At 38.3% G+C, this 15,315-nt stretch overlaps 1 protein-coding gene across 3 annotated transcripts in view; it reads left to right on the top strand.

Moving 5' to 3' along the window:
- pik3r1 (phosphoinositide-3-kinase, regulatory subunit 1 (alpha)) overlaps positions 1–12,255 on the top strand; it is a 100,724-nt gene extending 88,469 nt beyond the window's left edge. For all 3 annotated transcript variants that reach the window (XM_041185235.1, XM_041185237.1, XM_041185238.1), the window contains 9 exons: positions 857–959; positions 2,245–2,343; positions 2,444–2,624; positions 3,332–3,457; positions 3,673–3,815; positions 6,577–6,753; positions 7,143–7,217; positions 7,309–7,479; positions 8,321–12,255. In XM_041185235.1, coding sequence (XP_041041169.1) covers positions 857–959; positions 2,245–2,343; positions 2,444–2,624; positions 3,332–3,457; positions 3,673–3,815; positions 6,577–6,753; positions 7,143–7,217; positions 7,309–7,479; positions 8,321–8,510 — 1,265 coding nt within the window. In that variant the 3' untranslated portion in view covers positions 8,511–12,255. The remainder of the gene's footprint in view (positions 1–856; positions 960–2,244; positions 2,344–2,443; positions 2,625–3,331; positions 3,458–3,672; positions 3,816–6,576; positions 6,754–7,142; positions 7,218–7,308; positions 7,480–8,320) is intronic.
- The last annotated feature ends 3,060 nt before the right edge of the window (positions 12,256–15,315 follow it).

Below are 15,315 nucleotides of genomic sequence, written 5' to 3'. Positions count from 1 at the left end.
GTCTTCTAATATCAGATAAAGTGATTATGTTAAAGTGTGCTTTTTGCCTGAGCAAGATCCTTCAATCTAGCTACCTCTGTATTTCATTAATACCCAATTTTAAAAAAAAGATGCTTGTGGTTGACCCAGTTTGTGCACCACTTGAAAATTCCTTTAGATTAGTAATAATCATCCAGGATATTTCATTTATTAAGATAGTTTGGTGCTTGGAGTCCAACTGGGTACATTGCTGATTACCAACCAACAGCATCATACGTTTTTAAAATATATTTGTCAGGAGTTGCAGTATTTTTGGTTTATTCTCATCAATGTTCAGAGTTTTTCAGATCTGAAGAACTTAAGGGAAAGGTGGGTGTGGGGGTGGCAGAATGGTTGACCTCATTGCAGATGGATTATTTTCCATATTGTGTGAAGATGCATTTCTTTAAGATTGAATGCTTACAGAAAGAATGTGTTCCACTGCTGCATTTACATTGTATTTTAGGTCAACCTACTGAATCCAGAAAACCAGATTTCTAACTTGCTGCTAAAATATGTAGTTTTGTACTGTTACTATAACATGTTTCATTAGTGAAGTTGAACAGAATCTGATTTTAGCTACCGCCAACTGCAGTGCACTAAAGTCTTTTAACTACTGCATGTGCAATTAGACCTTTGAGTGCAATCAGTTGAAGTAATGAGAGTTCTCTCTGGTTCCCTGATGGATGATGAAACTTTTGAATCCCTCTTCTATTTGATGTTACACCTAAACATTTTTCACATGATGTCAAAGGAGAATTATAAAGCATGTATAGAATAAAACATGAAAATGTTGGGCATTTTCTGAAATTGTGTTCTTTATTTTTAATCTCTGCAGCTTTGCCTCCAAAGCCACCAAAACCCACACCTGTAACTAATAACGGAATAAACAGTAACATGTCTCTGCAGGATGCTGAATGGTACTGGGGAGACATTTCAAGGTAAGTCTATAACTTTGATAGTTTTATTCTCATTTAGGAGTATAAGGAATACAGTAAGCACGATAGTTCACCTGAGACAGCTACTCAAGAGCTATATCTAGTTAATTGTTTGCATTTGTTCCTAACCTAACTACCAGAGTTGCAAGGCAGAAAATTATTTAACATGAAGTCTAATAACAGCAAACCAGAAACTATTTCATCATTTGAATAGTGAGGGCGGAGTTTCTGCGTAGTTGTCAGTAGGGACAGAATTGAAAGATATTCAAATCGGAGAGGAAATTCTCACTGACTCATTGTTACCTTTTGAAAGGATTTCATTCATGTCTGCTGGAGTCAGGTTAGAACAGAATTGGACTGATGCATGGCTATACATATGAGGAAAGAATTGACAAGGCTGGATTCTCTTTTCTCTGGAAAATAGATTGAGGGATGACCTAATAGAAGTCTTTAAAATTATGAAAGCTTTTGACAGAGTGGATACAGGGCGAATGTTTCCACTTGTAGGAAGAGCATCACTAGAGGCCATCAATATGAGATAGTCACCAAGAAAACCAATAAGAAATTCAGAGGAAACTTCTTTCCTTAAAAAAATGAGTGGTAAGAATGTGGAACTTGCTACCGCAGGGAATGGTTGAAGCAAAAGTTGGATGCATTTTAAAGGGAAGCTAGACATGCAGGCGAAGGGAATAGAGACTTACAATGGTCGATTTTAGATGAGGAAAGATGGGCGGAAGCTCAAGTGGAGCTCAGTGTCGCATGGGCTGGTTGGACCAAATGACCCATTTCTGAGCTGAAATCTCATGTAATCTACGCAATACAAAGTTGGTAGCTTGCAGTTATACATATATACAAAAATTTCCTTGGAATATAAATTGGATTCAGAATGTATTCCCAAGGGAAGGAAGAGTACCTACTATAGCAGGAAAAAAATTATTTTCCAAAATGGCAACTTTGCATTTGGAGTTTTCTTTTTAATAGGATTTATGTAAATGCTGCTAACTGTATTTTCTCTGCTTGCTAAGTTCATAGCCAGTATCTTGCTAGATTCAGTTGACTAGATGGTGAGCATGTGGATCAGATTAATGCCAACAGCATAGGGTTTGATCCCTGTTCCAGCTGAGGTAGATAAAAGCATGGCACTTTGCTGTAATGCGGCAAGTAATCGCCAAGGACCTGCCTTCAGGCAGAGAACTCGAAGATGATCATGCTAGGTACTACCTCATGCAGAATTGAGCTGTGCAGAAGATAGTCTAATTGAACCACCTTCCTTTTCTTCCCCCCCCAGAGAGGAGGTCAATGAAAAACTGCGGGACACTGCTGATGGTACCTTTTTAGTTCGCGATGCTTCTACAAAAATGCATGGTGACTATACTCTTACCCTGAGGTAAATTTCCTGAACATTTGCTATGAATTCTTTGCAGAATCTTAATAAATGTTATGCTAATATTTATCACCTGAAACTGTAAAATGTGACTATTTTGCAGGAAAGGAGGCAACAATAAATTAATCAAAATTTTTCATCGAGATGGCAAATACGGCTTTTCAGACCCGTTGACTTTCAATTCAGTTGTGGAGCTTATAAATCACTATCGTCATGAATCGTTGGCACAGTACAACCCTAAGCTAGATGTTAAACTGCTATACCCGGTTTCCAAGTTTCAACAGGTATGTTTTGGCATTTTTGGTTTAATTAATGGAAGGCAAATGTGCCTGTTAGCCTTGTGTATTGTTGAAAAGTCTGATTCCTGAACACTATGGGCAGGATTTTTACCTCGGCACGTGGGTAGGCGCGCGCCTGACCCGCTCGAGCATAAAATGACACGCGTTGACATCGGGCGAGTGTCCCAACGTCAACGCACTGTTGCGCGATATTTCGGTCAGCGGGCACATGCCAGAGTCAGCAGTTCACCCGCCGACAATTAAAAGGCCTATTAAGGCCATTAACAAGGTTATGGAAACAAATTTTTCGCTGCCCCCGCCCAACCTTATGGTTGGCGGGCAGGTGAAAAGTCCAAGCAGCCATTGCATTATTTTGGAAACCTCATGCACGGGTGGATAGCAGAGTCACATGAGGGGACATGTTTTATAACATTTTTAAAATCTTTATTTCTAACTTTTAAAACTGTTCATCTCCGTGAGGCAGCTCTGTGCCTCGGAGATTTTCAAGCCTGCACTCGCATGAGAACTTCCTGTTCTTTTAAATTATAACCAACTTGTTGCCCTTTATTTACTATAAGTTATAAAGGAAACATAAATATTGAATTCTAGACATAATACTATTTGAGCTTAGATAACCTTCAGGATCAATTAAATTTTAACTGTTGCACAGTGCCAATAATTTTGTATCACATCATTTCCTGTATTTTCTTCAGGATCAGGTGGTAAAAGAGGACAACATTGATGCAGTGGGCAAGAAATTGCACGAGTATCATACTCAGTACCAGGAAAAAAGTAGAGAGTACGACAGACTTTATGAAGAATGTACTAGAACATCTCAAGTGAGTTTTTTTTTTGCCACCAATCTGGTTGCTTCAAGTGAGTTCTGTAAGGCATTTCATCATGAAACATTTGAATGCATGGTTGTGTTTTTTAGTTGAATTCTTAATTATCTTCACTAAAATCCAATCCATTTTATCAGTAAAATGAAACAACATTTTGCACTTTACCAAAAAGTTATTGTATTCTTTTGTGCTAATTTGTCTTTTTCAATTAGGAAATTCAAATGAAAAGGACAGCTATTGAAGCATTTAATGAAACAATCAAAATATTTGAGGAGCAGTGTCAAACACAGGAAAGGTACAGCAAGGAGTATATTGAAAAATTCAGGCGTGAAGGAAATGAAAAAGAGATCCAAAGGTTTGTACTTTGTTGAGATTTAGTCTTTTTCAGTTTGACAGACGGATCAAAAAAAATAGTATTTTCATAAGTGTACACTTTACATTATTTGGTTAATTTCCAGAGTCTTGTAAAAGATGTTATGTTTCTAATTTTGCAAATTAAATGCCAAATAATACTTAAAATCAAGTAGGGGATTCAAAGAAAACTTCTTTACTCAGAGTAGTAAGAATGTGGAACTCATCACCACAGCCATTCCCTGCATTAAATAGTATAGATGCATTTAGGGAGAGGCTAGATAAGCGTATGAGGGAGAAGGGAATAGAAGGGTATGCTGATAAAATTAGATGAAGGGTGGGAGGAGGTTTGAATTAAGCATAAATTCCAGGATGGAAAGTTGGACCAAATGGCCCATTTCTGCTGTTTCCTACAACAAAGACTACACTTCAAAAGCACCTCATTGGCCATAAAGCACTTTGACACGTATGGTGGTCATGAGAAGCACTGTGTAAATGAAAGCCTTTATTTGTATGTTCTGTGTGATTTTATGTAAGAATCTCAGAAACAGGCCTTTGGTCTATGCCAGCATTTATACTCCATATAAGCCTCTTGGGTTTGTTACTTTTTCCCATCCTCTCCCATATTCCTCTATTCCATCTCCTTCATATATGCATCAAATTTCTTAAATATATCAGTGACATCTGATTCACCCACTGCATGTGTCAGCAAGTTCCACATTCTCATCATTCTAAGTAAAATAAATTCCTCCTAAATTCTTTCTTTGATCCATTGGTAGCTATCTTGTATTTATGCCCCCTTGTTCTAGACTTGCCTACAATTCACCCTATCAAACCTCTTTATTATTTCCTAACTCATCTTTTCCAGAGAGGAGAACGAGCCCCCAACCCATACAACTGCTAGTTGCATTCTCAAAATTCTGTTAACATCATTGTAAATCTGCTTCATTATCTTTGCTGTAGCATGGAGACGAGAACTGCATGCAGTACTCAAATGTTATCCAACCAGGTTCTACATAAATTTAACATTACCTTGCACTTTTTGTATTCTGTTCTTCTCAAATTGAATCGCAGTATTTACTTTGCACACTTTGTGGCATATCATTTTCTGTGGCTACTTCTTTTGATTTATGTATCTGTATTCCCATATCTTTGCTTCTCCAGCACATTTAATTTCGTGACCTTCCAAGGAATAAGTGGACTACCTTATTTCCCCTACCAAAAGAAATTGCTTCTTCACTATATGGAATATTATTTTCCATTTAGCCACCCATTACGCAAACCTATTTAAATCACCCTGTATGTTGTGGTGGTCTTTCAGATTGTGTTAACACCCCTTACCTCCCCCACCCCCAGCAAACAACCCACCCAATTTCTGATACGGAACACCAAATTCCTGAGCCCAGATAATTATATGTAAATAAGTCATCCCAGCACAGATCCTTGTGAAACCACTCCTTCCATTTTTCTAAGATAAAAGCAGAATATTGCGGATGCTAGAAATCTGAAACATAAACAAAAATACCTGGAAAAACTCAGTAGGTCTGACAGCATCTGGGAGAGGAATACAGTTAACATTTCGAGTCCGTATGACTCTTCATCAGAACCATGAAATAGAGAAATGAGGTGGAATATAAGATGGTTGAAAGGGGGTGGGTCATGTAGAACTGGATAGAGGGCCAGTGATAGGTGGAGGCAAAGAAGAGATTGATTTTTCTGCCAGTCTGAGAAATTTCCCTTAACTCCACCTTCGATATTTTAAAAATTTTGTAGTCACTTTCCAACCCATTCTGCTAACTTGCTCCTGACTGCACAATCCTTGTTTACAAGTTTCTTATGAGGCATCTTATCAAAAGCCTTCTGACAGTCATTGTATATCACACCCAGTGCGTGGCCCTGTCTACCCTTTTAGAATTAAATAAGGTTGACTAAACATGACCTTTGTAGAAATCCATATTGAATATTTTTTGTTATCTGATATTTCAGCAAAGACTCTAGTATCATTCCTACCACTGCTGTTAAACTAATTGGCCTATATTAGTTTCCTGGATTACGTCTAGCACCTTTTTGACAATAGAAATTATTGCCCTGTATGCCAGCCCTCTATTCCCTATTCTGTTGAATTTTTGTACATGGATATTCTGCAATCACCCTAGTTTTTGAGTAGCCACAGGTGCGATCCTCCTGGGTGGAGGATTTTGCCTTCAAGTTTGGCTCATTTCGCTAATATCTCTCTTTCTAGCTTAGCTATTGTGATTGTCATCCTTCTTTATTAGAATTTTTAAGTGAAAACCAAGCCAAACCATCTGTTCAGTACTAGTACCATTTCAGTATGAGCTCCAGTGAGTTTATCTAACTTGTCTCTTAAAGGCTCCATCCATATCTCCATTTTGTTTTTGTTCTTAACCTGCATATAAAATACTTCACTCTTAAGATGATTTAATGCTTTCATTTCATTCTTTCTCTTTGCTTTCCTAAATGTCTTCTCTAAGCTGTTCATATTCCCTTCATACCCTTTCGTTTACTGATCATAAACTTTGTATATGCCTTTTTGTTTGGATTCAATGCTTCTTAGCACTCATTTCTTTAAGGTTTGTCTGTTCATATTTTTAGTGGAATATGTTTGAGGAAGTGTAGTGGAGGGGCAGTTTCTTTGTGGTTATCAAGGTTGTATATTCTCTAGATTTGATTGTTTCCAGTTTAATGTCAAAGTATCTGGTTTTGTTCAAATTCAGTGTTTCTAATGTTTTACTATTTCTTTCCAGAATTATGGTAAATTATGAAAAGCTGAAGTCTCGCATCAGTGAAATTGTTGACAGCAAGAGGAGATTAGAAGAAGACTTGAAGAAACAAGCAGCTGATTATCGGGAAATTGACAAAAGGATGAACAGCATTAAACCCGACCTGATTCAATTAAGAAAGACAAGAGACCAGTATCTTACGTAAGCAAAGGACTAGTTAAAGAGTGTTTAAACCTGAAAATGCTGGAAATGCTCAGCAGGTCAAGCAGTATTTGTAGTGGGTGAAACAGTTAATGGAAACATTAATTCTGCTTCCTGCTCCACTGATGCTGCCTGTCCGGATAAGTATTTCTAGCATTTTTTTGTTTTGATTTCGGATTTGCCGTATTTTGCTTTAGCTCTACACAATTCTTCATGTTCAGATTTTTTTTATTATGGTAATGAAGACATCTACAGTCATGGCTAATTGAGTCAGGGAACAAGGCATGGAAAGTCAGAAAAGTGTTCTAAGCACCAGAAAATGCACTTAAGTTCAATAACACTCATCCCCACCCCCACCCAAAGTAATATCATTTCTTTTATTTTTGAAGGTGGTTGACACAGAAGGGTGTTCGACAAAAGAAGATCAACGAGTGGCTTGGTATTAAAAATGAAAACGCTGAAGAGTAAGTCGCTTCAATTTCATATTTCTAAAAGATTATGCACATTTCCACGCGTTTTGTTGCTTTTATAATTGAAAATATTCCATTTTTTTAGCCAATACTCTATGGTAGATGATGATGAAGATCTACCTCATCATGATGAACGAACATGGAATGTAGGAAGTATTAACAGGACCCGGGCAGAGAGTCTGCTGAGAGGAAAACGGGATGGAACATTCCTAGTCCGAGAGAGCAGCAAGCCAGGATGTTATGCTTGCTCTGTTGTGTATGTATGCTCATCCTTTGCAGCAGATATGCTAGAAATTTAAAGGAAAAAACTTGCGTTTGTAAAGGAATTTAACACCCTACTAAACCTATAACAAAGTGCTTCCCATGCAACAAATAATTTTTTGTAGTATTGTTGCTTTTAAGTGAACGTGCAACCATTTTGCACACAGCAAGATTACCTAAATATCAATGAGATTTTGGCGTTGGATGACACAAAACCTCAATTTAACATCTGAGTGCCACGTCCAATAGCGTAGCAGTCTTTCAGTGTTACATTGGAGAGTCAGCCTAGGTTATGTCCTGGATTGTGCCTTGAACCCACAATTTTGTGAGTCAGAGGCAAGAATGCTACCAACTAAACCAAGATGACAATTTTCAACCAACACTTTGAACAGATCCCTTGTGACAATTTCTGTAACTATCTTTAATATCCCCAGATCTTTATTATCCTTTCCCTTCATCGTCTCCGCCCAATTTTCTCATCTCATCTCCCTTCCAATATTTCACCAATGTAATGATTCTTTGTATGTGAACCCATAGACTGACTTTCAAGGCAGCCTTTTTAAGCAAGGTCAAATGTTTAGTCTAAAGTTGCAACCTTTCTCATAGCAATATCACTGTTATTTTTGTTGGATAATATTCCTCATCCCTTAGTGCACCAAATATTAAAGCAAAATACTGTTATGGCCTGTGATGTTTCTAAAACTATAAAGTACAGTGATATTTTCAATCAAAAACAAAATTGGAGGTATTTTTTTTCCTAAGAAAGCTCTTAAAGTTTGCTTGCTATTATTTCTGATGCATTTCAGTGTTAGTAATGTCTGTTTCCTTCTTTGTAGGGTCGATGGTGATGTGAAACACTGTGTCATAAATAAAACCCCCACAGGATATGGATTTGCAGAGCCATACAATTTGTACAACTCACTTAGAGAACTGGTGCTACATTATCAGCACACATCGCTTGTACAGCATAATGACTCCCTCAATGTCACACTAGCCTATCCAGTATATGCTAATCAGAGAAGATGAGAGCTAAACACTTGGTTTTTGACTGCTAGACATGAGGTCATTGAAATGGCTCTTACTCCTTTGCTCTGATTCAGTTTGACTCCTGTTCAGAAAACAGTGTGCAAAGCTGACTTCAGCTTTCCACAGAATTAACTGGGAGAAGCAACCGTCTGGAGCTGTGAATGTAAATTCCTAAAGTGCTTTTTAAGAAAGCACAAGTTAATTGAGGACTGCTAAACTATCTCCTTTTTGGGGATGTCGGGGCCTATTTTTATTGGTGCTTGTTTACATTCTTCAAAATGATTTACCAGCTGGAATGTCGGATACTGCAAATCCAGGGATATAAAAAAAAGCTTAAGAACGAACATTGAAATGGTAATTATATCCAGTGGTGTTTTTTGACCCTGACTGAGGAAATATATCAAAATGGAACGACTTGTTTGAGGAACAAATGGGGACTTTATCTTGTGTAGCAAACTGGCACTTTGGAAACCAGTACCTGAATTAAGATGAGGAAAGGAATGCTCTGTTTGGTCGGGGGAAGAATGGGACGCTCACAACAAAGTGCCAGATTTGTAGAGTCCAGGCCATTTGAGCCTGCTTTATAATCTGTTTCAAACCTGAAGGAAAAGACTTCAACAAAATGTGGCACACGGTATATAAAATCATTGTAAATAATATGTATGGATTATGTCACTCTGGGAGAGTCTGATTTAAGTAAAATGGTATCAACCTAACCATACCAGATTTTGCATTCTGTGTTTTCCTATTTTAAAGCTAATGTGTTTTTGCAGACATCGCTATGCAGGGGCTGCATATTGCATATCATATTGCATATTTTCAGAAAAAATTACCCACAATATAAGCTTTGTTTTGTTGCCTAAAAGTGTTGTCAGTTGTTATAATAATCTTCTGTTATGTGTTTTCAAAACACAAAGTGTGCCTGTGAATGCAACTTCTAAAGTTGGGAGGGGGACAATACTGATGCATCGGAAGCTTTATTAATGCTATCTGAATAGCATATTTGATTATATTAAGCCAAGAATTAAAAAAAGACTTCAAACTTGTTTCAGATATTCTTCATTAAATGGCAATGGTTTTTTCATCTAGTTCAAAAATATATTTTAGCCATGTTGCTTTTAGCCAATGCAACCATTTTTTATTATGATGTATCCAGAAAACACTAAAGGAAATCTTAAAAAAAAGAAATCTGACTCCCATAGCCAGGCCATGAGTTAACATTTTTAATGTACATTACACTTTCTTGCAACAGCTTGAAAACTAGAGCTCCCCATCTCCCTCCAATTTCATCCTTCCTAAAATTTTCAGGCTTTTAAAACCCAAGCTTTATATATATTCTGCTTGCTGTTTTCTAATTTTCCTCATCTTTATTTTCAACTTTGCCATTGTCCTGTACTGATGGGCCTTAGCCCTTTAACTTAGTACCTCAATTGTAAAAAAGAAAAAATTTGGTTTGTAATGGATGTAATTGCAACCCTGCAACAGAACTTCTGGTGGCCATGCTAGTGGAAAATGATATACTTGATATCAAAATCCTTTATCCTCCAGAGCTCATTGCATCGCTTTAATTCAGTTTATTGTTTCACACAACGCAAAAGCTGAAGTGTTTTGTAACTTGGTGCACATTTTGAGACTCCTGAAAAGAAGTCAAAATACTCATGTGCTGTGCTAAATTTTCAGCTGCATAATGTGGCCCAGTAGCACAAGGTGGGTAACTTGCTAGCCTTCTGAATTAGATGGCCATGGGTTCAAAACCCTGGATTGTCAATACTGTAGCTCAGCTACTATTTACTTGTATCTTTTGCTATTCTTGTCCAGGGAGCTAGAGGGTACCTCATCTCACTTCACCTCCACATCGCAAATGTAAAATACCAGTAAGCCACTTGCCGCCTACAAGCACATTTTGGACCATCTAGCTGCAGGGTAATATTGGCTGCAGTCATGAAATTAGATCATGATAACCTTACAGCTGCCCCACTGAAGGAGTGGGAATCGGTAGATTATGCAAGAACCTTTTACGAGTTGGGGGGGTGGGGAGTAGAAGAAATTCATGATCACAGAGGAGAAACAAAATTAGTTTTAAAACAATTACCTTGTAGCTAATCTTTCTTGAGGCTTAAATAAAGTACTGTACCATGAAGTATATAATTTTTAATGAAATCTGCACATTGCATTACTTAAAAATATGAGCATCCATAACTATGCAACTTGAGTTGTTACAGAGAACATGAACCTAACCCTGCTAAAAGACAATCAAGTAAAATTTAATATTTGTTTAATCGTTCTGCAGATCAAACAATTAAGGTATTGCTGGTCTAAGATGACTCGTTGAGAAGTAATGAGGATTTGCTTACAACATATGCACATTTTTTAGTTTGATTTGCAAGTACAATGCAGATCCTCTATGCAAAAAAGTTATTCAACCTATTATCAGCATACTAGGAAAAATATTGTTTACTTCAGTACATGATATATAATGAAGCTATTAAATGTAAAGTATTAGACTTTCAATGAAAGAGGAGCTAGAGTTTAGGTTAATTCATTTTACTGTCCTATTGTACGCACCACTAACTCTATTGCACTTTTGCATACACTTCTAACTTCAGAATGCTTTTGCATTTGGTAGTGTGAAACAATCTCGATACAAGAGGCCGCAGCAGGATAATTATGGTTCCACTAGCATGCTTTATTTAAGCTCTTCCAAAGGTATCATGAGCTTTACAAATTTAATTCAACTGTTAAATGTTTGGATGTTAAGAACTGGTTATGCGCACAGAATTTTTCTTCTGTATTGAAATTCATTTGTTTCTATGTCTCTATTGTATATGTTCTCTGTATTTTGCTGTAGCTGTGTTTTTGAAGAAGCTTTGCTCCTTTAGTGTGTGTAATGCTTCTTTGTTTTAATGGTACTACTGCTGTTGTGCTTTTTTAAAAAAAGAATGCATTGTGTGCCATTTTTGTTCAGTGTTGCATTTCTATGGAAGTTCCTTTTTTTGTGGGCTATTCATATGGGTTTTCATGTGGAGATGCATATCTTAACAAGACTGATCTGAAAGGATATTAATCTTGTAATTATTCATGAGCCATTTCATTTCTTGAAGTAATAAATGTAGTTGCAGAATTTGTGCTGATGTTGGGTGTTTTAAAAGACTCCACCAACCTATACCAAATCTCTATTCCACAGGTTGCTAAGCATGACATTCACCAGAGTGACTGTACCTTGAGCGCTGGTTGGGCTAAATTCACTAAGGGGAAAGAGTGTGCAGGCTAAAACTCTTGGTTGTTCTCATGTGAGACAATATTCTCTTGTTCAGTTTCTTCTATTTGGCCAGTTACTTTCCAAAAGATATCAGATAACAACTTAAACAAATTAGCCCTGCTGTGCACGTTCACAGGTAAAGTCATTCATATTGTATGATTCATCACCATGAGACTGCAGTTGCTGCCCAATATGCTGCTATTTTTCAATCCTTAGAAATTCTAAAACTCCATTAGTTGAATAATGTTTGTAAAGTAGTCAAGATTGCTTTGTTTAAAAAGCCTATTGCTTATTTTATTTTCTTTTAATATTGGGAGGGTTGCCGGACAAGATATAGCTTGTCTGAGAAGGCAACGCCATTACTGTCGAGTACAACCTCTTAAAACTATGCTTAAGCTCTAGGTTTGATATAGTTGTCTCGTTTGAAGTTGCTATAATCCATGTATTTGGCTATCATAAGGAATAAAGTTTTATTTGGAAAAAAAACGTGTGTGTGGAACTGAGGAGGAAAATCTGAAAACAAAGTAATCTGGAATTTCTAACAGCCACTGTGGCCTGCTGCTGGTTTTCATGCAAATGCAGCACATAATTCTTACAGAATTTTGTAATGAGCTGCATAGTTATTTTAAGCAGCCATGACTGAGAGAACTGTATGGTTGCCATGGATATTGACATACAGAACCTGTTAGATACAAAAATCCTTGGTAACTGTACACATGCGAATGCATAAATGGATTTGAAGTTAAAAGTATTTTATTTTAAAGGCCCTGTTCTGGTACTGCATAACGATGAAATTACCATTTCTTTCATTTTAGACTCTTTGAGTTTTACTAACAGCCCCTTTCCCATTTTATTTGTTCATGGGATGCAAGTATTGCTGACAAAGCCAGCATTTATTGCCCATCCTTAATTGCCCTTAAAGAACACAACCTTAAACCGCTGCAGTCCATGTGGTGAAGGTATTCCCATAGTGCTATTAGGTAGTTGCAGGATTTTGTCCCAGTAACAATGAAGGAACAGTGATATATTTCCAAGTCAGTGAACTTGCAGGTGTGTGTACTGTCCTTGCCATTCCAGGTAGTAGAGGTTGAGAGTTTGACAGATGCTGTTGAAGAAGCTTTGATGAGTTACTGCAGTGCATCTTGTACATGGTGTACACAGCAGCCACAGTATGCTGGTGGCAGAGTGAATGTAGGTGCTTTGTCCTGGATGGTATTGAGTTTCTTGAGTGTTGTGGAGTTGCACCCATCCAGGTAAGTGGAGAATATTCCATTACACTCCTAACTAGCTTCTTGTAGATGGTGCAAAGTTTTTTGGGATTTAGAGATTAGTCACTCTATGTAAAATAGCCAGTCTCTGACCTCTTGTAGTTGCAGTAAACACTCATCTGATCCAGTTGAGTTTCTAGTCAACGGTGGCCCCTAGGATGTTGCTGGATATTTGGCAGTGGTAATACATTAAGGAGGTGTGGTTGGATTGTTGTTGGAGATGGTCATTGCCGTGTGTGGCATGAGTGTTACTTGCCAGTAATCAGCCCATCTCTGAATGCTGCACGTGGGCATAGATTGCTTCATTATTTGAGAGGTTCCAAATTAAACTTAAACACTGCCATTATCAGCAAACATTCTTTCTTACCATACAATGAAGGGAAGGTCACTGATCAAGCAGCTGCAGATGGTCGTGCCTAGGACAACACCCTAAGGAACTCTTCCAGGTGTCCTGGGACTGAGATGATTTACCTTCAACCACAACAACCATCTTCCTTTTCGCTAGGTACGACTCTAGCCAATGGAGAGTTTTCCCCTGATTCTCATTAGCTTCATTTGTATAAGGGCTCCTTGATTTCACACTCATTCAAAGGATGCCTTGATGTCAAGGGCAATCCCTCTCACTTCACCTCTGAAATTCAGCTCATTTGCCCATGTTTCAACCTGGAGCCAAACTGTCCTGGCAGAATCCAAACTAAGTACCAGTTTGCTGGTTATTGGTTGTAAATGCTACTCGATAGCACTGTCAACAGCACATTCCATCACTTCAATATTTGAGAGTAGGCTGATGGGGAGGTAATTGGCTGGTTGGATTTGTCCTGTTTTTGTAAACAGGACATACTTGGATAATTTCTCTATTTGTTGGGTAGATGTCAATATTGTAGCTCTACTGGAATAGCTGGACTAGGGGCATACATTTTCAGCACTTTTGCCTGGATGTTGTCATCGTTTGCCTTTGCCATCTCCTGTGCACTCAGCTGTCACTTACTATCACGTGTAGTGACTGACTTCTGTTGGCAAGGATCTTGATTTGAGGCTAAGATGCATCATCCACTGAGCACTCCCTGCCATCGTTGAGTATGGGGATATTAATGGAGCATCTCCCTGATATTTAATTATCCATCACCATTCATAGCTGGGTGTGGCAGGACTTAAGAGCTTTGATCTGATCTATTGGTTGTGGAATCACTTGCTCTATCTATAATATAAGGATTCTCCTGTTTACCACACATGTAGCCTATGTTGTAGCTTCATTAGGTTGGCACCTCATTCTCAGCTACGCCTGTTGTTGATCCTGGCATGCTCTGCTACACTTCTCAGTGAACCAGGGTTTGTCCCTGGCTTGATGTAATGTTGGAGTGAGGGATATGGCAGGCCATCAGGGTTACAGAGTGGGTTTAAAACATAGCCCACAGCGCCTCAAGCATGCCAGTTTTGAGCTTCTAGACTTGTTCTTTTAGCAAGGTGCTAATGTTGCACATCACAATGAAAGGTGTCCTCAGTGTGAAAACAAGCCTTCATCTCCACAAGGACTGTGCAGTGGTCACTCTTAGTGACACTGTCATGGGCAGATGTATCTGCAAGGGGTAGATTGGTGAGGACGAAATCAAGTAGGTTTTTCCTTCATTTCTTCTCGCCAACTGCCACACCCCAGTTTTGGCAGCTATGCCCTGAGGACTCAGCCAGCTCAGCCAGTACTGGTGCTGCCAAACCACCCTTGATGGGCTGAAGTGGCTCATCCACAATAAACTCTGTACCCTTTCTACCCTTGGTTTCTTGCAAATGCTGATTGACATTGAAGAGTGGTGACTCTTCAGCTGATGGAGGGCAGTAGATGGATCAACTTTCCTTGCCCATGTTTGACCTGATGCCATGAGACTTCATGAGGTTCAAAGTCATTCTCTCCTGACTACATACCACTGTGCTGCCACCTTTGTGGGTCTGCCCTGCTGGTGGAACAAGACATATATCTAGGAATAGTGATGGAATAGTTTGGAACTGTGAATGAAGGATATGATTTTGAGAATGTAATTGTGTTATTTGACTAGTTTGTAGGACAGCTCCCAATTTTGTCAAGTCCCCCAATGTTATTGATTAGGACTTTGCAGGGTTGACTAAGTTGGGTGTGTCATTGCCAACTCTGGTGCCTGCTGGATGGCCCATCTGGTTTTATTTTTTATTACTTCCTGTAATGGCTTGATAAAACTGAGTGTCTAGCTAGGCTATCTCAGAGGACAATTAAGAGCCAATCTTATTGCTGCAGGTCTGGAATCTCATG

Source organism: Carcharodon carcharias, chromosome 4, assembly GCF_017639515.1.
Source record: "Carcharodon carcharias isolate sCarCar2 chromosome 4, sCarCar2.pri, whole genome shotgun sequence".
NCBI classification, from domain to species: Eukaryota; Metazoa; Chordata; class Chondrichthyes; order Lamniformes; family Lamnidae; genus Carcharodon; species Carcharodon carcharias.
Note: the sequence above shows the minus strand (reverse complement) of the source record. Positions and strands in the feature narration are given on the sequence as shown.